The sequence below is a fragment of the Ammospiza nelsoni genome, chromosome 2 (genome assembly GCF_027579445.1).
Source record: "Ammospiza nelsoni isolate bAmmNel1 chromosome 2, bAmmNel1.pri, whole genome shotgun sequence".
Classification (NCBI taxonomy): Eukaryota; Metazoa; Chordata; class Aves; order Passeriformes; family Passerellidae; genus Ammospiza; species Ammospiza nelsoni.
In genome coordinates, this window is record NC_080634.1 from 56,716,790 (window position 1) to 56,739,074 (window position 22,285).

The 22,285-nt window shown below is 40.4% G+C and overlaps 1 protein-coding gene across 1 annotated transcript in view; it reads left to right on the plus strand.

Annotated features, from left to right (window-relative positions):
* The window catches only part of KPNA3 (karyopherin subunit alpha 3), a 47,850-nt gene extending 34,795 nt beyond the window's left edge, over window positions 1-13,055 (plus strand). Inside the window, exons 10-17 of the mRNA XM_059493270.1 lie at window positions 828-872; window positions 3,368-3,499; window positions 4,645-4,773; window positions 6,418-6,522; window positions 6,655-6,726; window positions 6,841-7,003; window positions 7,908-8,002; window positions 10,322-13,055. Coding sequence (XP_059349253.1) covers window positions 828-872; window positions 3,368-3,499; window positions 4,645-4,773; window positions 6,418-6,522; window positions 6,655-6,726; window positions 6,841-7,003; window positions 7,908-8,002; window positions 10,322-10,420 — 840 coding nt within the window. The 3' untranslated portion in view covers window positions 10,421-13,055. The remainder of the gene's footprint in view (window positions 1-827; window positions 873-3,367; window positions 3,500-4,644; window positions 4,774-6,417; window positions 6,523-6,654; window positions 6,727-6,840; window positions 7,004-7,907; window positions 8,003-10,321) is intronic.
* The last annotated feature ends 9,230 nt before the right edge of the window (window positions 13,056-22,285 follow it).

The following is a 22,285-nucleotide window of genomic DNA, read 5'->3' on the forward strand; positions in this document are numbered from 1 at the left end:
AAATAAAAAGGCCACAATGTGATTTTCTACATAGAAGAACTCAGATGTAGTTATTTTCAGCAAGAGGAAGCGTAAGTAAACAGTGACATGTAGTACGGTTTGTGTTTCAACTCAGTGTGCACATGCAGCCAATGCCAAGTCCCAGAAATCCTGAAAATCCTTTTAAACTGGTGAACAGAGCAAATGCTTGGTTCATAATGTTGGCACAGTTAGTAAAATTGAGCTATTTGACTAGAACTGTAATTGTAAGTAAAGTTCTTGATTTTAAGATAAATTCAAAAGTGTAGATACAGTTTTTGAAGGCATGTGAAGTATGTTACTATTAACAGCTAAACTTTAATGACATTTTAAAAATGAAGCAGAGAAACAAGGAAACTTGCAAGTAATGCTTTACTAAATAAAGCACTCTGTTCAAAGCAGTTTTATCACAGCCCAGTTTCATATTTTCTCCATTTGTGATTATAAAAAATTAAACTTTAATCCAAGAGGTTTATATATTGATATTTGGCTAATAATTTTTGTGTGTGATGATTAAACTTCTAAAATATCAGTAGGGTACCTTATCTCTGTTATTTGCTTGTTTTCCCTCAAAATACAGTCTACATTCTGTGTCTAGAATCTAGTACTGTCTCATATTTTCAGAAATTTGAAATACAGATTATACAGATATTTTTATACATACTTTGAGGGAATGAGCAGCTGCTGGAAAGTATGTGATTACAATATACTAAAGCAGACTCAAGCTAAGCTTTGTGATTGCAATACTTGGATTCATAATTTTACCACCAATTTTGTTCTACTGTAATGACTGATAAACTTCTTTTCAGATTTTGCCAGCATTGTGTGTTCTCATTTACCATACAGATATAAACGTAAGTAATTTCTAAAGTTTTAGATATTTAGATTATTTGTTTTCTCTAGAAAGAAAATGCTGCAGGATTTTGTTAAAGTAGTAAACTTGGGTTTGTGCGTTAATTTATGTATAATTAAATCATAAATGCATAATTAAATATGAAGACTAATGTGATTGTAGCCATTCAGAGCATGAAAAAGAAAGTGCAAATACCATTTCTGAAATAGTTTTTGTAGAAGATGGCAATTTTTTATCCTGTACATTTGAAATAGCTTTAAAAATCCTATGTTTAATTGAGCACTAGAAAATTAAAGTGTCAGCTTTACCATCAGCTGCACTTTAATTCTGCCCCGGTTTATAATTTTGCCTAGATGATATGTAATACGTGTAAAAACATTAGATGTAATTCTGTATATCAGTCCAGTAAAATATTGTGATCATAAGGGTAAACCTGACTTCTGTAGCTTGTTGGGTGCCTGACTTTGCAATGTTTAATTAAAGAAATCACATATTAAAGTATATTTAAACAAACAGCAATAAACTATTGTTTTGTGGCACCTTTGACAACCTTCATGTTTTTAATACTAAACCTTCAGTACTTCCCACATTCCTGAATCGTGAGTTTGCCTGTGTTTTTCCAAGTAATGTCCTAGGGAATGGATTTACCTCATGAAGCCGGATATATTGGGGCTTCAGAACAGAGATCTGTGTAATTGACAGATGTTGGGCTGTTTTTCTTCTCCTTCTATCAGGACTTTGTAATCCCTGTAGTGATCCTTTAGTTTAGGGAAGAAGGAATTGAACCCTTGTGTTGGGTTTGGGGATAAGATAAAGCATGAGATCAGTGGGACTGTCATTTGTTAGTTCAACACTCTAGCAGCAGTGTTTCTGCTGCTTTTTAATAGTGAAGTGGGCTTGCCTCCACAAAATATTTGTACAGTTTAAGCTGGGATTTTGCCAGGGTTTTCCCAGTGTAATGTGAGTGGGAGACAGCACATGGTGACTTTTCAATGAGTAATTTGGACAAAGCTGAACAGAATTCATTGCAAAACCGAATACACTTCTAACCTGTAGGCTCTTTTTTTCTGCCAAATTTTAAACTTTTTGCAAGCAATGATTGTATGAGAGCTTATTGATGTAGATATGAGACTGTGATGCCAGGTTTTGACTGATCTCAATTAGGGTGTCCGTCATTTTGATCCTGAGAGTCAGGTGCTAGTTTGGAGGTACCAGTGTGGTCTCAGCCTCTCCGTACTGGAGCAGCAAACCTATCTTTGGAGATGAGTCAGTGATGCAGGTAGGTCAGCCCACAGTCCTGTGAGCGCTTCTGGCGGCTGCTGCTCTCGTCACCAGCAGGGCTGTGGGGCAGCAAACTGGTGAGGCACCATCTCTCACTGCTTCTGCTGCCACAGTGGCTTCACTGCAGCACAGGAGGTGAGGGCAGCAGCAGGCTGTGGCAGGAAAGCCTTTGGGCTGTGCTGGCTGGCATCCGGAGCTGGGTGGCTGCAGCTGGGTCAGGACTGTGAAGTCCTTCCTGTGCTCTAGTACTGCAGTATTCAGCTGTTCTCATAGCTGGAAATTGCAAATGGCTATCTGAAAAGTAGGCTAGATCTAGCAACCTAAACAGATTATGTCCTTAGTAGGGTCCAGATTTCTTTTCCTGCAGTTCCTAACATCATGTCTATGTGATGTGATATCCCTCTCTGCTCGCTTTATATCTGCTTCAGGTACTACCTTTCAGTGACTAACTTTTGTACCTGTCTATTTTTGAGGGCTTCTAATCATCCTTATCAAGTCATCAGTGACTTTTTTTTCTTTTAAGATTCTCATATGGCCCTGCATGATAGGCATTTCTCTGTGGGTTTTGCTTTGCTTGAACACTTCAACAGTTGCCACATTACAATAGTTGCCAGTCCTTTAGTTGGTATGAGAACCCCTTTCCTTTCCTGCTTTTTATTCTTAATATGAAGGCAGGAAAAGGCATACATCCAGACTTGTTTGCAGTTTCACTTCAGAACTGCACTATGGATCAGAAATGCTAAGATGTCCAATGGATTAGAGACTTAAGGGAATTTATATATTCTGTAATCATAAGATAGCACAGCTGACAAATTACAGCTATGCTAAGGAAGCAGTATTGGTATTTTCTTCAGAAAGTTACTAGCACAGCTACTTACCTGAGCTGGTTGTCTATCTTGAAAATGTAAATCAAGCCCAACAGTTTACCTTTGTGAGATGATGTATGCTGTCACTTTGTGCACCAAAATGTGGACATACAGGACATACAGAAATTACTCTGATGGAACAAATGGCCCTGGTTTCCATAGTTGTACATAATAATCTAACATATTACTGATTAGGTCTTATCACAATCATGTTTAAGTTTTTCCTATAACTAAATTGCATGTTTTCCCCTCTCCACCCCAGATAGTAGAATGTTGTTCACTAAATTAAGCCTTCGTTATACAGATTTTTTCTGTTCAACATGTAAACCGTATTCTCTCCAATTTGCAGATTCTTGTGGACACTGTTTGGGCTTTGTCCTACTTAACAGATGGTGGAAATGAACAGATACAAATGGTGATTGATTCGGGAGTTGTACCTTTTCTAGTTCCCCTTCTGAGTCATCAGGAGGTTAAAGTTCAAGTAAGTCTGATTCAGTTGTGTTTGAATAGTCCTTTGTATGCTGTTTGCTAAAAAATGTGCCTTACAGTATTTATTAGTGGAGTTAGTGAGATGAACATTTATAGCTACATTTTGCGTAGGTAAAATGAACAAAAAGTATTACCTACACTGGGGAAAAAAATGTTAAAAAGAGACAAAACTCAAGCAAAACAGTGCTAAACCAGTTTTAAGTAGTAACAGGTAAAACATTGACTTCCATTATGTGATTACCAGGGGTGCCTTCCTTTTGTAGTCCTAAAATATTTAATGACAATAGATTTTATGTTTTCCAGAATTCAAGTAATATGCACTTTTTCTGGTGCTGCATACATGGTTGTGCATGTTCTATCTGAATAGTTCATGGAAATCTATATTTTGGAACCTTTACAGTATGGAAATATTTGTGAATGCTGAGTCCTTTTAATAAAGTATATTTGTAATTAGCTGTGAAAGGCTAACTGAGCTTACTTGATTAATTTTAAAGACAATGTGAAACTAAAAGCTAATTAATGTGCACTGGGTTTTTTATGACCCATCTGCTGTAATATGGAGATCTTCTGTATATCTGTGCTTTTGACACATTTGTTTAGTTTGTACTTTGGATGAGATTTGGCTGTCTTAAAATTTGTCAGACTAGTTCACTTGATGGAAGAAGTCTCTCCAGTGTTCTGTCACTTGTAAAGCATTTACTGACCAATACATAAAGATGTAAAGTCCATTTCTGAAATCACCTGAGACTCAATAAGTAGTTGTGAGGTTTTGAATGCCATAGTGAGCAGCTGAATGGAGCAGTGAGCAACCTCAGCAGACACAGAGCCTAGAAGCTGTTGTTGGAATTGTAGCACAGATCAGGTACATGATGACTAATCTTCAAAGGTTTTAATATTCTTTTAATTTCTAATCTTTGCACTTTTTGAGTTGAGCTGCAGTGCATTTATTTTGTAATGTACTGTGTATTTTGATGAACCAGTATCCATTTTTTGATGTAGCTCAGAGGATGAAGTGCTAAATTGTATTTTGCAAAGTGTTTTTATAAAGAGATATCTTAAAATGCTCTTTGTTACAGCGTAAGTAACAGCAATGTCTTTAACATGCAATTTTTTTTCCTTCCCACTTTGGATATTCAGACAGCAGCACTGAGAGCAGTAGGCAACATAGTAACTGGTACTGATGAGCAGACACAAGTTGTTCTCAATTGTGATGTTTTGTCTTATTTCCCACATCTCCTGACGCATCCAAAAGAGAAGATAAACAAGGTATGATTTGTTTCTTCCTAACTTAGTATTTTTTTTGAGAAATAAAACAGTAGCCTGTGGAATATTACAGAAGAATTTCCTACAGCTGTTATTTCCAGCATGTGAGCAATTCTGTATAAAGATGCAGCCTTTGAGGCTGGTGCTTAATTAGGACTGAAACCAAACAGCCATAGTGAGTATCCATGCATTGGTGTTGATGCCTCGTGCTTTTTGGGAGGACTGAAGGGTTTTGCTTTGGAGTGAGATACTTTTTCTTTTAATTTGCAAAATGAATAACTGGCTAACTTCAGTTACAGTTTTTCATAATTTTATTTGAGTCCAGTGAGTTGCATAAGACCAATGCACTTCACCTTTCCATAGTAAAGTTGGTTCACTTGTTCATCTTCAAGGAAGGAGGGTGTATCACTGTTCTTCCCTGAAAATTGTCTCTGCATTTCATCTCCTTCCTTTTGGCAGAAATAACTTCGCTGCTGCAAGGCTGGGATGGAATAGGGAGAGTTTGATCAAAGTGATCAGTGCCTCCTTTTCCAGAGCTGTATTTTGTGTTATTTGGGGTTTTTTAGTCATTGTGCTATCTTCCATTGCAGAGATGGTCTGGTTGAGGAGAAGGCTTTTTTGTTTTGATTATGTAATTCCCCCATATAGTGTATCATTGAGGAAAAATCTATTTGTGAGGAATCTCTGTTTCTTCAGGCCCTGTCAGCTGTGAAGATCTCTGAAGAAGTTATCTTTGACAGTCAAACTGATGTGATTTATTTTTGCCTTCCCTCTTAACTCTCACAAAAGAGTGATGAAGAGCTCTTTTGAAGGCCGGGGAATTATTTTTGTACCAAAAAAAAAAAAAAAGTCCAGAAATGCTTTCAGTTTTGTTTCAAGTCTATATTGTGAGAGGCAAATAGAAATAAAATAGACGTCCCTAAAAAGTGGAAACCCATGGGTTTTTTTCCTGCAGTGCTTCATAATTGCCTTCTTGCCACATCTTTTACTTAAGATTGGAACCTTTTTAAGATGTTCTGGATTGTCATGACAAGTACCTGCTTTGTAACTGGGAATTTATAACTGCCATCAGATAGGTGGTAGCTATGTGGATGAACCTTCTGAAGGAGTAACTGCTGAGCAAAGTCACAGGACAGTGTCATGTGTGATACATAAATGGGATTTGTGGACACCACTTCGTGTTACACGAAGAAAATGGGAGGTGGAGTCTTCCTTTTATCATAGCAGAAAGGTTCTACTGAGCTGTCAGTAGTAGGATTACAGGGCAAGTCCTTTTTTTTTCTGATGCTTTACCAGTTTTCCTATTTTCCTCATAAAACTGATTGAAAGTTTAAAGCCTGTCTGTGAGTCCAGCAGTGCAAAGTGGATATAAGGCATACATTTCTGGATGTATGGAGACACTTCTTGTGTGAGAGAGAATCTGGCCCTGTGAATCAATCGTATTAATTTTACATTGATTCCTTTTATCTTTCACAGTACAATAAAAGTTTGTGTGCTACAAGTGCTACTGAGGAGGAGGAGGCTTGTCTAGTGATTGCTCATTGTATGATGTTAGGTTTTGAGGTGGTCAGGTTTGGTTAAGTTCTTTTTTTCATCTGCTGACTAGTTTTTAAACGTGCTCTACTTTTTTGCTTTATCCCATTGTAGGAAGCAGTTTGGTTCCTTTCCAATATCACAGCAGGAAACCAGCAACAAGTTCAGGCTGTAATAGATGCTGGGCTAATCCCCATGATCATACACCAGCTGGCTAAGGTCAGTCAAGCTATCAGCTATGCAAGTTGTCATCCTCTTTTTATAAATCTGACATGAGGGGTTTGTGATTTTTAATAAGTTTGACAGATGTTTCCATGCTGATTTTAATGAGCTATTAATTTTATTTTTCAGGGGGACTTCGGGACACAAAAGGAAGCTGCTTGGGCAATTAGCAATTTGACAATAAGTGGGAGAAAAGATCAGGTATGTGTAGTGGGATTTCAGGCTGTCACTAAAATGTTGTATATGCAGCCATTTATGTAAGAAGCACAATGCTGAAATTTTTGTTGTTGTTGTTTTTTGGTTTTAATTATTTAGGTTGAATACCTTGTACAACAAAATGTAATCCCACCATTCTGCAATCTACTCTCAGTAAAGGATTCTCAAGTGGTGCAGGTGGTGCTGGATGGCCTGAAAAACATCCTGATAATGGCTGGTGATGAGGCTAGCACAATAGCTGAAATTATAGAAGAGTGTGGAGGTAAGAGCTTACTAGACTTTTAAAAAATTGAATTGGCTGGATGTTATTCTGTCCTCCCCTTGCTGCTGTTGATGTTTACTGTAGTGTTATTTAACATGGGCTATTTGAGTAAACAAGGGAGACTTTTTAATGAGAGACATTACTTTTTTTTTTCTGTTTATTTCAGTTTGGAGATGGCTGTGTAGAGGCAATTGTTGAAGGAGCTTTCTGTAGCATAGGTATTTTTTAGGTTTCAATGAGAATTGTAATTCTTTTCATTTGACAATTGCACATACTTTGTCCTGTGGCAAAACACACAATTCTTGCTCCAGTTCATTGCCCTGGAAGCAGTTTTAGGATCATAATTTCATTACAGAGCAAAGCAGGATGAGGAGTCTTTTCAATATCACAATCCAAGTTGTAATGTATGCTAATTAGTGTATTATAATAAAGAAATACTGATGAACATAATGCACCGGAAGCTTTTCCCTTGTGTTATTCCATGTCCAGTTTGAAAATAGGAGTAGTCTTTTAGCTGCTTTGTCACCTTGCTGTTTTAAACTTACAGCCAACACACAAGCATAGCCACTTCTTTTTGGGGATACATAGAAAGCACAATGACTAACCCAAAAGTTACGTAACAGACAGAAGTTTTAAAAATGAAAGAGTTTTATCTGAATAAAGAGAAGACTCCATTATCCATTGCTCATAAAATGGAATATTCCCTGGCATATAAAGTTCACAAACTACTTCTCTTTACTCTTAGAGACAAAGAGAGCTGCTGTGTACATCATATTTTCAAACTGAGCTGCATCTTTTCTAGTGTGTTTCAGTAGTAATGTTTAATTATTTTTCTTATTTTTTTAAAGTAGTCAGTAACTCTGGTTTAATCTTGCAAAACTCTTCTCCATTTTCTTTTATTCAGGATTAGAGAAAATTGAAGCCTTGCAACAGCACGAGAATGAAGACATTTATAAACTAGCATTTGAAATTATAGATCAATATTTCTCTGGTGATGATGTAAGTATGCTAAAGATGGAAAAGTATATGCATTGTGCTCTTAGCTCAGTAAGTACATTGTCACTGTTCCTCAGCTCCAGTGGTCATGAATATACATTATCTCCCAAGTCAGTTTTCCTGGTCCTTGTTCAGTAGTTTCCCTCAATTTAAAGTCTTTGTAGAGTTTCTCAATGTCAGGACTTTCCTTCAGCAAAATCTAGAGGACTACTCTAGTTTTGCCTAACAAATTGATCAGTGCTCACTTAGTTTTGTCAGGTTGACATGCAATTACTTGTGATTAGAATCTAAACAGTTCTCTGGCTCTCCTTTTTATTTTCTCTCCTCTTTTATTTTCTCCTACATCAGTCTTTGAAAGAGGCAGCAGATCCTTACTTTCAGAAAATGTTTGTATTTCAACTCTGTATTTGCTCAGTCTGGATTCTGCAGTGAAAAGCGTCATCAAAACTATTAACACTTTTTGCAGCTGTTTGATTTAGTGTTTTGTTGTACCTAGGGATAGGTGTTTTGACCTTCTGATTCTAGCTCCTCCTGCTACTGGCTGCTTGTGAGTTTCTGAGGAGCACTTCAACATGCAGTTCAAAGACAAATTATCTTTTCTAGGCTTTGCGGGGTGTCTGCAGTTCTACAGCCTAGTAGAACTGTTTTCAGTACTTCTCTTAAATAGAGCTGGCATTTAGAGAGTTCTAACTTCAGGAGTCAATAATTTTCAATTCATGGGCCCATTATATGATTGGAAAGTTAGTCACCAGAGGTTAAGATATGTGAGAAGTTCCCTATGCCTGTAGTGATTCTGTGAGAAGTGTCCTAGAGTCTCCACAGAGACTCTAAAACTTCTGTGTCTAACTGAAGAGTGCAGTCTGGTTGATGTGGGTGGAAAATATCTCTGTTGAGGTTAGTACTCGCTTTTGTGCATTTACTTTTTACATTAATACAATTTAATCTATGCCCAATGGGCTGAATATGCCTGCTTTACTCAAGAGCAGGACTTTCCTTCAGATTATTATGTTGTTACTATGTTTTCTGGAGCTTCTGACACTCAGAATTGTAGGAATATCCATAATTGCTCCAGGGAGACAAGGGATTGGTTATGGTAGCCTGATTGGCACTGTTATGATGGACTGTCCAGGAGTGTTCTTGCCTTCTGTCACTTCAGGAGCTTCTGTATTCTCATGAGACATTGGTGATTCCTTGATGTCCCTCCATTGCTAATCCCATCTGTTCCTTTGCTGAGTCCTGTAAAGTGCATAGCCTGTACTTTATTACCAGCACTAACAGCTTCCTGACTTCAGTTTTGTGTGTTAAAGGCAGGTGAGCTTAGGTGGGGTTACTTTGTAGTATCCCTGCAGAAGGCAGAAGTGCTAATTTATCAAGACAAAAATGTTTAGTGAAACGTTCTGAAACCAGCTCAGTCTTCATGTGGGCATGACGTGCAGATTGTTGTGGTCACAAAAGGCCTCAGTCTCTTCCCCCTGCTTTAGACAGTGTCACCCAAAGTCAAGAGTCAGTTCTGATGTGTGCACTACTGCAAGGCCAGGTCTTGGACAGCTGTTCAGACCCCCCCACGCAAGGGCTCTTCCTGCTTCAGAATGACACATGATCTCAAATGAGGCTCAGAGAGCAGTGCAGCTTGTGATTTGCAGGAGGATAAGTAGGGTTTGAAGTTGTGCATTTTGTTGCTACTGACCATGTTATTTGCTAGTTCTTGAGGCTGTAAATACCAAATTCTAACAGCTCAGAGGAGGCTGGGGGAAGTTGGCTGCTGATGCCTTTCACTCTGTATCAATAGAGCAATGAAGTACTGTTGATGTAAAACCAAATTTGGATTTTGTGCTTATGAGACTGCTCTGAAATGAGTTCTAAATCCTTCAAATTCTGATAGGAGATACTAAGTCTGTTAAGCTTTATATAAGTATTTCTATCAGCTGCTGATAAAAATATATTTTCATTTTGAAAGAAAATGGGAGAAAATACAAAACTAATTTTGGAATCCGCAACTAGTGATTAGCCAACTCCAGAAGTACTAAAAATTGGCACTGGAAATTAAACTGCATAGCTAAAATAGCAACTGCTTTGACCAAACAGCAGCACTGGCCCTAAATTACCATAAAAATTTTCTGTTTCCCTAATGGTATTAGAACAGAGTTGATGTGTTGTTCTTTTTAAACATATTTGGAGAATTTAATTGGAAAAACAGATCTAATTTTGCTGCGATAATACTTTGAAAAAAAAGAAAACATGAGTGTTTGTGAATTTCTTCTCTGTGTACCCAGTGATGCAGGAAATCAGCCTCTCATGTGTTTCTGCTGTTGTGTTTTGTAGATTGATGAAGACCCCAGTCTCATTCCTGAAGCCACTCAAGGAGGTACTTACAACTTCGACCCAACGGCCAACCTTCAAACAAAAGAATTTAATTTTTAAGTTCAGAAAAAGTGCAGCTTCTCTTGTCCCACACCAGTACGAAGCACCACCAGATGGCTACCAAGTGAAGAAACAAAAGGCTCCAAGACACACATGCCTCTTCGTTTTGATGCTTCTAAAGCAAGCCATGTATTGGTCACTTTGCAGTTGCCAAACATCACTATCACATGGACTGTAAATGCATATGCATGATCTCTTAAACTGTTTCAGAATTCTTTTTAACAGTCCCAACTACCTTTTTTTGCCTTTTTCCTGGTGCCACATGCTGACAACCGCAATCTGCAGTTTTGTTAAGAATATTCCATAGTGGTGGCACATTGGCTTTCCACGGAAAAGTAGCTTCTTTGGAAAATGGTGCGCTGTGGATCAAGACACTTTGGTATGATGCATACATTTTGGAAGACTTTACAGGGGCCCAGTTTGCTCTGAGCCTCCATCATCGTCCTCCACAAACATATTTTCATAAACTTTATGTGGAAGAATAGATTCAAAAACGCAAGCCAAATGAATTTCATTGGTGAAACTGAAATAAAAGTAACTTATAGAAACACAACACTTGGCAATTGATTAAACACTTAAGTTTAAAAGAAACAAAAAAAAACTACTTCAGCTATCAGTAATTGATGTGTGTTCATTAACTGCCTCAGAAACCAGGGTTGGAGAATGAACTGTAGATTTGGACTGGTGAAGCTTTTGCCATTATACCTAATTTTTGAGAACAGCGAGCCCTATTTGACCACTCACTTCAGCCTGTGTGTTCCTGCTGTTTTGAAGTAATCAAATGCTGTGCATGGTATTTTACCTGAGCTACAACCTGTTATGGACTTGAACTTCTGTTTAAGCTGAAAGCAAGAGTCCCAGACTGTAGAAAAAAATTCTGTCCAAAAATGTATTAGTTAAAAAGAATCTTGCTTTCAACTTTCAGTAGTCAATATCTTCTGTTTTAAATTGATAATTGGATATGGTTGATTTATATTGGGTTTAAACTGTGGAGCTTTCATGTTTACTGTAATTTAGTCTTAAACTATTTTTTACTTAGTAACCAGTGCTTATGATGATGTGGTTGGCAACAAACCAGCAACTACTTAGAAGCGTCATAAAAGCTTCATTCTTGGAGTATTGGAAGAATAATTCACAAGTTAGTCTCAAATCTTATTCATGTGATTAAAAACATACAAACTGGTTGATGTGTGAGGCTGTATCGAAGCTGCCGTTACTCAGCGTAAACCTGATGTGCAGCGCACATTAAATAACTTTCTATAGGGTATGTGAAGTCATTGCTTTTGGAAAATCGCCTGACCCAGTCACTCTCAAAGGGATTTTGGTATTGCTGGGGTGAGGATCGGTAATTTTGAAATTCTGTAAGCTATCACACAAACTGGTTTTGTTGCTGTTGTTTACTGGGTGTAATTTCCCAATGCATTGATGTGAAGGGATAGAAAAATCTAAACTAATTTAGTTATTGGATGTGGGTTGTATTTACTGTGATGAAGATAAGGACAGATGCCATCAGAGCTTTGTGGATCAGCTGTTTTTCCACTGATGAACAACACATAGCAGGTGTGCATTCATTAAATATATATCTGCCAAGGTGGAGCCACTTTAAAGAGTGAGTTGTCTTGTATCTCAGCTGGATACAAGCGTATGTTTAAACTGCAAGATTTTTACTTGCTAGATAATCTGTTTTAATATAGTGGTTTGGCCTCTGATTATTTATAGGTTTTATAAATTTTAGAATCAATTTCTCTTTAAGGTGGCTCAGATTTTTCAACTCTTGTGCACATAAAATTGAGTTGAAGTTCATTGTGCCTTTTTTCTTTTCCCAGAAGTTGAGTTGAAGCTTCATATGGTAACTGCATCCTATTCACACACTATAGTCTAAAATCTTGAAACTGTGTGGTGTTCGCTAAAAAACTAAACAATAAAAAGTCAAAGTTAGGTAAGGTCACAAAGTTTTTGTGAAATTAGAGTTCCAGCAGGTGTTATTGTGAACAAATATTTCCCCCTTCTAATTCAGTCTAGTCTCCAGTACGCCATATAGACTGATGCATACCCAGTTCAGCCTACGCTCACTGTTGTTCTAGAGATTACATGCAAATTGATGCTGAAACAACAGTTTCCCTCTCCTGTCAAGATTCGATCCTTTTCTTGCACTCAATGCATTACAATAAAAGTGAACATCGGAGAACTGGGTAAGGGAGGTCAAAGTGCTTGCTCAGTTCTTTCTGCTGTGACCTTATCAGCTTTTGATTGGGATTGCACCATTTCATAGTTAATAAAGGAAACAAAGTATATTGCTGCACTTTTACGTTTTCAGAACAGTGTTTAAAATTGCATTGTTTTTATTATTTTTTTAAACTATCAGTTAAAATAGACTAAAACGTTCTTTCAAAGAGGCATCTAAATGTGTTCCTAATTTTGTATATGGGCTTAGGTTTTGTAACCAATAAAAAGCTGCTATCAAATACTATAAAACATTCAAGAACTTATTTTGAAGGTTATGGAACTGCTTAGTCTTCATGGATTGACTTAGGGGTTTTTGTCTTTGACTAGATATTAGTTAGCAGAACTCCGCATCAAAGTTTGAATATGTTACAAGTATGAATAAAGCAAACTAATGCAGTCATCTCTGAAACTTTGGATACGGAGTTTTATACTTTGTATGGAGATGTTTCCCAGGTGTGTACAGGGGGCTCTGGTAAGAGGGCTACAGCTGTTCCATGTAATTATTGAAATAGTGACTTCAGTTCAAGGGCTTGAAGGAGGACCAAGAGTGTCAAGGAACTTCCACAGTTGTCTTGTACTTCCAGAAACATCCTTTCAGGCTCCTGATGCGAGGCTGATTGCTGATTCAGCATTAATTTAAGCTCAGGATCCTGCACAAGGGGAGCCCAGCTCCTGCCCAGTGTGGGTTGGGAGGGAGTGTGCACCAAAACTGGCCTTGGGCCAGACAGCCTTTCATGGCCAGTATCCCTCCCCCTGGCACAAGTGACCCCATTGGTGCTGCTTGGGAACAGCTTGGAAGTGTCAGGGACTTGTGTTGTCCAGCAGCCTCCTAATTAGTACAGTCCTGCTTTAATTACAGGGCAGCACCAGTGGAAGGGGAGACCACTTGAAAGGTGCCTGTGACTGTAGCTGTGGTTTTGCCTTCCTTTCTCTGTGTCAGTTGGCTGAGCCACTTGGAAAAACCCCTGTCTCCATGGGTGGGAGATGGAGAAGAGCTTTCAGTGCTGTGTTTAAGTCTTTACAAATGTTCGTCCATGGGGATATAAAGGAAAAAGATTTCATAAGGACCTAACTCCAATTTCCAAAAGCTGTTTAATCCCTTTGGTTCCTTCAGCTTTCAGGTGACAAACTGAACTGTGTTGGGTTTTTGCAACCTGATAATCATCCTCTAGATCCTACCTGGAGGACATGAAAGACACTACATTGGAATAAATAATGCATTATTTTAAGACATGTCTTGTTTAGAAAGAGTAAAGTGCAGATCATCTTTATGTTCCCCATACTTGTAAAAATACAGACACTTCCATTTTGTTTGCTTGATTTGCTGAACAGAGAAATGAGTAAGAACAGCCACTGACAGGTAGATGTTTCATTGATTTTTTTAATCTCAGATAGCTGAGGCCCACTCTGTTATTCTGCTCTTCGCTAATGCCCTCTAGATTCTGAATGTCATTCAAACTAGTCCTTTCTACCAAATGCAGTGTGTTGTGTTCCTTCTATTTTGTTGCATAAAATGTATTCCTTTTTGTGGCATAATTATACTTCTATTCAAACATATGTAGGACAACAAATTATGCCAAGCCATTAGGAAGCCCTTTTCAGGAAGAAAAGGATAAAAACCCAATCAGTAGAAAACTGTGGGCTCCAGCAGGCAAAGCCTTGGGAGATTTTGCTGCAGGGGTTTGTTATGATTGTCAGTGTCACCTTGACAGGAGCGTGAGCTGGAGCTGCCTGAGATGCACAGGTTTGGTCTGCTTCAGGCTGGGACATTATTTGAGGCTGCTCAGGAAAACTGCTCTGTGTCAAGATGCAGTTTAGGAGCTAGAGCAGTTTTCTGCTTCCCTGATCCCAGTTTGTGTGTGCACCATCCTGCCACAGAGACGGTGATGGGCAGGTCTGCTCCGTGCTGCTGCCTTGGCCTGGAGCTCTCCAGCTGCTGCTGCAGGCACATGAGCAGCTTTGTGTGCAAATGCACTCAGGATACAGCTTTCTTGAGCAGCAGCCCCGTTTGTAAAGGAACTTAAAAGCTGATTTTTTTCTAACCTTAGTTGTGAAGTTTTAATGTTGGAGAGATAGCAACCTTGTGTACCACGCTTAAGAATCTTAATAAGATTATTCTTTTGTTTTAAAATGAAGGTTGGAGCCTTTGGGCTGCTGCCTTCATCTGTAGCAGTAGAATAGGTGAATGTCACCACACAACCTCAGAGGAAGAATGGCAAGTTCTGTGAAGGATTTAGAAACCCTGCAGGAAGACACTCCTGTGGATGCGTTGGGGGAGCTGCGGAAGGAAGTTGGTTCTCCGTTTGCTCCGTACACTAAATAGGCTCCAGGGACACACAAAGGTGTGGAACATGGATTAACCATCCTCTTTCCTAAGTAGGGTCCTGTGGAAAACTGGTGGTTGGATTTTTTTGATGTGCTGAAATGAAGTGTTAGGGAGCTCATGTCTGCACCTGCTATTTGCAGGCTGATAATCTTTAGTGGCTGTATTTGATTGTTTTTAATCCTGATTCATGGAGCCAGATGATTGCCCCTACAAAACTGTTTGTACACTAAGAGGGAGGATGAAATTGAAATATTTTGCCAGTGGGCTTCAGCAAGGTCAGTTTGTAAGTTTGTGCAGAGAAATGCTCAGGGGAAGCTGCAGCTCTTGCCCTGAGATTAGACTCATCTCTGTTCTGTTTGATGCAGTTTGCAGCTGGTTTCCCCTGCATTTTGTACTTTTATATCCCGGTAGAGCTCCCTGAAATCTGCATACTGCCTGCATGTTATAACATTGAAAATAAGGGATAAATTCCTTCTGTTCTTGCCATGATGATCCCAGCTTGCAGGAGGTCTGGCCCAGTAATTGTGACAATATTTATTTGACACTGATTCTCTAGGAGTGCTTGGCGTGGTCATAGATTTTGTCATGTTAAGCACAGAAGCACAAACATCTCAGGAGGTGATGGGTGTAGAGGGAGAATTTGGACTTCTCTAATTCTCGCGTTTTAAATCACATACATAGAAAAATGTGTTGCTTTTTCAAAAGAAAAGTGCTCTTTTGGTTGTTTCAGATGTCTCAGTCACTGCCTTTACCAGTTTGGAACAAATATAAAATTTTTTAGAAAAAAAGTGGCTAAACTTCCCACTCTTTTAATGTGTGTTTGTTTCAATTGCTGCTGAAATGCTGCATCTCACATGGAAAAATTTCTGTCCAAAAGGCTCGTTTGTGAGCATTAACAGGGATCTGAATGTGCTGGATTAGCAATAATACTTAGCAATAATACTTCCAGCTCTGTAATATCAGTCTCAAATTCTCACATTTCAGGGCTCTGTGCTGAAATATTTAACCCTTTGGTGAGAAAAGGGCCCAGTCCAAGGGGAGTAATTTCCAAGGTGGCACCTTGCTCCTGCAGCAGCAGTGTTTTCCTTTCTCCTTGCCATCGAACTGCTGGGGTTTTATGCAGCCACATTGTCAGCAGCATGGAGCCAAGAGTTTGCACTGAGCTTTGTGTGGCTGTTATTATCCAGGGAGGTGTTTTTGTGTGAACTCAACCAGAGGTCTGTTCTTGAAATATTAATAACTGATGGAAAGGGAAAAATCACTTCTTGTAAAGGTCACAGTTTGCTCTGTATTTGATATTTTAGTCAACATCTAAACTCCTGAATTTCTCCAGGAGTTTTACTCACCTCAGTTGTGTATTAGTTTAAATTTAATAGAAGAAAGACTCAGCCCTTAAAGATGGGAAAGAAAATTTGCAAATGTGAGTCCTGCATGTACAGAAATGGAAGTTTACTGAGGTCCATTATTTCTCTTGATGTAACCTGGGGGCTGCTTCTTATGTTTCCAGTTGCAAGAATACAAAAAGTATTCCTCAGGGCCTTTGTTTGCTCTTACCCCAGTCCCAGTCACCTCCTCAAAGAGAAGCACTGCAAGCACTAAAGTGTTTCCAGTGAGAACCTGGGGGCTCTCTTCTCCCCCTGTTGGGAATCATCAGACAACAGGCTGCTGGACTGCTTCCATATTCCTTCCAGCCTAAGAGAGTGTGAGAGCTGAAAGCAGTGGCAGAGGAGCAAAAGCTCCTTGCTAGGTGGGTGTCAGTGCAGGCTCTGTGCCCGGGGACTGACTGCCCAAGTCAGGCTGTCCCCCTCCCTTTCACCAGGGGAAGTTGGTGTGGACATAATTTGCTCCTTATTCAGTGTGTAGTTGCTCAGGGTTATGAAACAGATGGCTGGAACTGAACCATTGACTTGAGGCTGCCTAGCTTTTGTTTTGCAGATGAAATTTCCTGCACTGTCCCTATTTTTTAGGGTTTGGGTGTTTCTTTTGTTTTTTTTTTTTTTTTTCTGTTTGTTTGTTTGGGTTTTTTTAACTACTGTATTATTTAGATTGCTATTCTATCATGGATAAAACAGGCAGTCTCAAAGCTCACAGCAGGCATGTCATCTAAAGCTCTTTCCTGGGGTGTTACCTTCAAGAAAATGGCAAGGAGATCCAAGAAGTGCCAGCACCAAAGAGACTGAAATAATTCCATGAGGATGCATGTTGTGGGAGGAAGATGGAAGGGACTGTGAGATGCTCCTGCATGGCCTGGACCGGGCAGTTGGGGGCTGCATTTCCGCAGGCTGCTGATCCAGTGACAGGCAAGGGCAGGGTGGGCCAGGGCCAGCCCTGAGGGCACAGGAGGACACTGCCTGTCAGAAGCCATTCTGAGGCGTTTTCAGCCTCTCTCTCGGGTTGAAGCCCTCATCTTTCCCAGGGAATTAGTTCTCTAAGGATCTGTTTTCCAGGGATTTTCCTGTCTCCAGCAGCACTTGAGCTCCCATGCAGTGGTGGAGGTGGCCAATGGGGTCTTCAGCTCTGCCAGGGAAGGGTACAACAAGGTCATTTGTTTCCTCTGCTGATGTGCTGGGGGAACAGATAGCAATGTTCCTGTGGGTTTGTGGTGTGGAAGAAAGGTAGGGCGCAAAAAAACCGCAACAAATCTATTTTTTTTAAATTTAAGACAGAGTGGCATCTCATTGAAGTAAATCACAAGTGCTTCTTCCCAGGATGGAAATACAGGAGAATAAAGGTCTCCCCAAGGAAGAAAGCCTGGAGGAACCAAGGGGTCAAATCAGCACTTTTCTGCCAGGCTGAGGTGCCTGTATCACCCAAAGGCCTGGGGTTGCCTGCAGCCATCTCCAGCAGGACATGTCCCCCACCCTCCCAGTCATTCCCAGGCACTGTCTTTGCAGAGCTGCTGCATAGCAGACATCATGTCCATTCTTCCCAGGGCAGCTCTGGAGACTCAGGATTATTTTCCCATGCTTGCAGTCCAACACCTGCTCTTCCTGGCTGAGCTTCCTTTGCTTTGCTAGTGATGGGTCCACCCCACCATGCAGAAATGGAGCATCCTCAGGAATGGTCTGTCGTGTTTTCCCTCTGTATTGGCCTTCCCCAAGGAACAGGGAGAAGCTACATCTCCATCCTTGTGCCAGCTCCATCCTGAGGCAGACTGTGCAGACACTTACAGCTGGTGCAGTGCTGAACCCCTGCTCCAGCCCTGTACTGACCCAAACCTCATGTCTCTGAAAACACTGTCTGTGTTGAAAGGTAGACTTTTAGCACTGAAGACTTCTAGTCTTCATTTACACCATTATTAAACAAAAGGACTACTGTTAAGTGCTGTCAAAAGCCAGAAGATCATGAGGTATAAATTTTGTGTCTTTATAAGCAGAACAGACTGTCCCCTGATCCCCCAGGAAATGAGGGTCACAACTCTCCTCCCAGCAGGTATTTTTCTTCCCCAGGAAACCCCCAGTTTGGTCTTTGCAAAGTCCTTTCCCACCATTATCAAACCTCACATGGACACATGTGACTTTGTTGTCTCTGTGCAGAAACCAGTGGCTTTGTAACCCCACCACTGTTCGATTAAAAAGCAGATCTTTCTCTAATGCCCAAGGCAAAGTGTTGCTGCAGAGCCACCATTCACCAAGCAGGGCTTTTGTGCAAGTGGTTGTGGCCTGTTGGGAAAAAGCCCTCATTGCCACATCCAAATGTGTTCAGCCAGCGCAGGCCAAAAAAATCCTAACAAAAATCTGAGGTGTAAGGGAGAATTAAAGAACAGTTTGTCAGCTCCAGGAGCTCCAGGGAGATTGTTTCTCACAGCAATTAGCAGACAAGACATTGATGGTGCTGGTCTGGCTTAAAGCATTAGAACTTTGGAGAGGAGGAGTGCCCAGGTTGGGTTGGAGTAGGGGTTTGTGCTTTGGGCCACAGAGAGACAGGTGGAGCACAGGCAGAGGGGGACACACTTGTCAGGTCTGGGTCACAGCAGTTGGTTAAATTATCTTTTTTTTTCCCTTTTGGCAGGAATTTTGTGCGAGTCACACTGTGTGAAGTATGAGATGTGGGGATGTTGCACTCCTGGCCATGGATGCATTGCTGAGTTCCTAACCCAAATCCCAGCCTTCACCTGGCATTTTTAACAATATCCAGATGGCAGGCTCAGGGCTTTGACTGAAGCAAATGCATCATGAAAAAAATCAAGTGTGGGAAAGCTTAGATGAAGGCCAGTTAATTAACCCTTTGAAGCCTGTGATGTATTGAACAGTAGTTTGTCATCTGTCTTAATCATTATTGCATGACTGGCTTTTAATACCATTTAGCGCCAGTTTTGATTTTTTTAAGAGATGGCATCACACGTGGTTTTGCTCCTTGTTTTTTGCTGGTAAATTACCTGTGCAGAATCTTTGTAAGTGGCATTTCAGGGTTTCTTCAAGAGGAAGAAATTACTTTGCAGCTGTTAGGTGTATTAAGCAAAAATGAAGACATTTCACTGCATTATACAGCCTGTCTCTTAACAAAAAAAGGGGAATCAGAACTTTTTTTCCATATTATATTTGAAAAGAAAGCTCTTATTAGCCTTTAAAGAACTTCTTATTGACCTTTCTTCCCCTGAGCATTTTCCAGGTCTCTGGCTGCTGCCCAAACACTCTCCTTCCAGTTTTACATCCGGCCACAGATCCCTCTCATGCACCCTGTGCCTGCCTGTTCCCTCTTGAAATACTTTTGGCAACTGTCCATGCCCTCACCCTGCAGCCCTGGGATCTCATGGTTCCCCTCTGGTCTCAGGCCCTTCAGCAATACTGAAACCCATCAGGGAAGCTCCACCAGGAACTGCAGGACAAATGGCACATCGCTCCATCTGAAAAGAAAGCAACAATGCCAGCAGCAGAAATCAGCTCCTGTGCAAGTAGAAACTGTTTTGTGTCATGGACTGGCTGGAAAATGGAAGTTGTGAAGAGAGCAGGGAAAAGGTGAGTCACCCTTCCTGAGCTGGTGAAGAGGGAAAGATGAATCGTCCTTCCTGCTTTTAATGTTGGTTGTTGGGGTTGTGCTTTTTTTTTCTCCCCAGTTTGCTGCTTTCCTGCTCTCTGGACTAGGATGGAAAACTTCTTGATAAGAATTAAAAAATAAATCTGTGTTGTGTTCATACTCAGGAAGCTGCTTTAAAAACCAGTCCTACAGAAAAGTTAGTAAATCAGTGAGGAATAAGCTATGTCCTTTCATCAACAGTGTGAAAGAGCAGGGAGGTGTCTTGGTGTCCTTGAAAAAACAGCAAGGCATGGTGGTAACTCCCACTGCAGTGATCCCTGCAAAACAGAGAAGGGATGGGAGGCCCAGGGGCTGGAATTGCCGATAGGGCTGGGCAGGGAGGCTGCTGTGACAGCTCCAGGCAGAGTAGATGATTGTAAGGCTCACCTCAGTGGAGGGGTGGCTGGGAAGGTTAATGCACAACTATGGATTCTGGTTATGTCCCTGTAAAGGTTAATACACACCAGAGTGCATCCAGCAAAGTTTCTAAAAAAGGGTCTTGAGCAACCAGAGTAGGCTCTGGGACAAATAACTCCTGAAGGATGCTTCAAATTTGTGAGGAACCTAGAAAAAAGTTCTAAGGATTTTTCTTTTACCTGCAATTCAGAGAGAAGCTATGTTATTTTTAGAAATCGGTGCCGAGACTGTGACATCTATCACATGCCCGTGGAGATGGAAACTAAGTTTGAGGGTGCTCTTCTGGCTGAAATCCATGAGGAGAGATGTTTTAGGGATTAATATCACTCCATGTGGCAGGGGCTCTCCTGCAGAATTGCCAGGAAAGAGGTAACAAACTTCCCTCCCTCGAGCTGGCTGCTTCCTGCAGACTGCCTTTGAACCAGGCAGGAGTTTTGACACCAAAACATTTAAGTGCTCCTGGGTGAGTGTCCAGCAAGCCTTTGATTAGAGCAGTGCAGTGCTCATTAGACTGACTTGTTTTAGCAGCTGTCCAACACAGGAGAAAAGAGAAATCATTGGAAGTAAACTCTGTGTTTCTATTTCAAATATTATGACCCATCATTGCTCTGACAGTCTCTGAACAATGGCATAAAATGGGCTGAGTAATGTGACCCAGCGTCCAGAAAAGCCTTATTCCAGAAAACAAGGCTGGTAAATCACATGGTGCCCCATGAGATGGGGTGTTTTGCCAAATTACTGCTTCAGGGGAAGTGAGAACAATTTCAGTAACTGGAATGTTGCTTCATCAGTTTCAGACCCTCAGGATTCCCATTGCCCTTCCTTCCTCACCTCCCACCTTGCTGTTTGCATTTTTAATCGGTGATGTCTGCCAAAGGCTGGTGGTTACCTCTATTTGCTGCCAGAAAACCCCACTTTTTATCTTTTTAAAGAGCTTAGAAAACAGTCAGAGAAAAATGGGAAGGCTTCAGTGCCTCTTTTTACTACCAGCAGACAATCCTGTAGAGCTGAATGCAGGCATCAAGGGGCAATTAGGAGCAAGACATCACCACAACACCCTTTCAGTCTCTGTTGAATTTACCTTGCTGCACAATTCTCTGTTTTGTGCCATGTGAGACACAAGACCAAAACACCAGCAAACTCAACTAGTAAAAGGTTTTTTTGGCATGGCAATGCAGTACAGAGCCTTTTATGGCCATTTGGGACACTAGCCTCTAGAACTCGTGTCCAAAATGGCCAACAGATGTGTTGGAGCCTTGGGTGCTAGAGACAAAAAATTACCACCTGCAACAAGCTGGAGGTAGATCAACCAGCTTATGCCACCTGCAAAGATGTGAAGACTGATTTTGTCCTCCTCACCATGCACACAGGTCATGGAATTAATTATATGGTTCAGTGCTGTTTAAATACTCTCATAACTGTGACTGCTTAGGCCACATCGTCACTGCAGCCCTGTTTTAGTTCTACATCAATGCAGCTAAAACAGTTGGAAGGACTCTTTTATTGAGACTTTCCTATAAATGTCTGATTCTGTTTCTTTGTGACTGTTTGAGCTCTCTATCCCAGCTGCTGCCTTCTATGAAGTACAGCTAATAACAGCACCAGCAGCATCTGGACAATTTATTCCTTAACAACTGTAAAATGTATGAACAGAGGGGGATTTTGCTGTGTATTTCTCCTTGGTGTTTCTAGGCTGAGTATTCTGTTCCTTGAAAGCAGCTGATTTCTGAATAGAAACAGAAATGGAAAATAGAAATAAAAATGTTGTATCCTATCCCTCCCCTTCCCCCATTCATCTCATAATGAAGCAGAGACTACTATGAAATATTTTAATTTTAACTCTGGATCACAGAATCTTGGATACACATTTTATACATCTT